General features: G+C 44.3%; 1 protein-coding gene across 1 annotated transcript; it reads right to left on the reverse strand.

Annotated features, from left to right (window-relative positions):
- Positions 1 to 97: 97 nt before the first annotated feature.
- LOC9635620 (probable ubiquitin-conjugating enzyme E2 33) lies at positions 98 to 846 on the reverse strand. The gene is made up of 4 exons (XM_002982134.2): positions 830 to 846; positions 746 to 773; positions 602 to 693; positions 98 to 535 (listed from the first exon to the last, which is right to left on the reverse strand). The coding sequence occupies exons 1-4, from the start codon at positions 844 to 846 to the stop codon at positions 283 to 285; spliced, it is 390 nt and encodes a 129-aa protein (XP_002982180.2). The 3' UTR covers positions 98 to 282.

The following is an 846-nucleotide window of genomic DNA, read 5'->3' on the forward strand; positions in this document are numbered from 1 at the left end:
GTCGCAGCTCTGGACCCGAAGAAACTCTAGTTTTTGTAGTGGGAGCCATGGCTCATGGAAAAATCGAGGCCGATTACATTGACGATCTAGTCGCAGGTAAAGAGCTTAAAAAATCTTTCTTTTCCTTTCATTACAAGCATGAAACTGTGCAGTGTCAGAGTATCCTTTGAGTGCAGCGTGCTGCATAGGACGGATTTGTAATGCTTTAGAACAACACTGGCAGATTATATGAAAATCAGACCCTTTGCTCGCGAAGAAAAATCCCACACGAAGAACTTCCCATCACTGCTTGGTTAGATCCAATGAAAGCAGCGGCAACGCCATTATACTACACAAGAGAGCTAACAGAATTGCCCCGAGCCAACCTGGGAACATGAAATGCCTGTTGTGATCCTTGTTGCGTCGATTCTCTGCCACTGTGTTTTCCGGCTCGCCGGGCTTGTTGACGGGCTGTTGCTCTGATTTTTGCTCGCAAAGCGTCTGCATCTCGGCCTGTTTTTGGATGTACTCTGGAAACATTTTTCTGAACGTCACACTGCGGAAAAGTAAAAAGAAGTTGATATGCAGAATCTCGACTTTTTCAAAACAAGAACTTTCTTACTTTTGACAATTGAAAGCAAGCGATGATCGAGCGAGGCGCCGTTTCTCCTCGTCGCTTGTGGTTAAACTTCCAGTCGTGGGAGAATTATCCATCTAAAAGGAAGAAAAAATCGAGTGATTGTGAAAGAAAACGCCATCGTATTACCATGAAGGACAGCAATCCCGTAAGAATACTGCGACAAAAGGCCACAAATAAATGACAAGTTTTCGTGACACTCTAGGACAGTACCTTGAAACTGACCACAT

The sequence above is a fragment of the Selaginella moellendorffii genome, unplaced genomic scaffold, assembly GCF_000143415.4.
Source record: "Selaginella moellendorffii unplaced genomic scaffold, v1.0 SELMOscaffold_52, whole genome shotgun sequence".
NCBI lineage: Eukaryota > Viridiplantae > Streptophyta > Lycopodiopsida > Selaginellales > Selaginellaceae > Selaginella > Selaginella moellendorffii.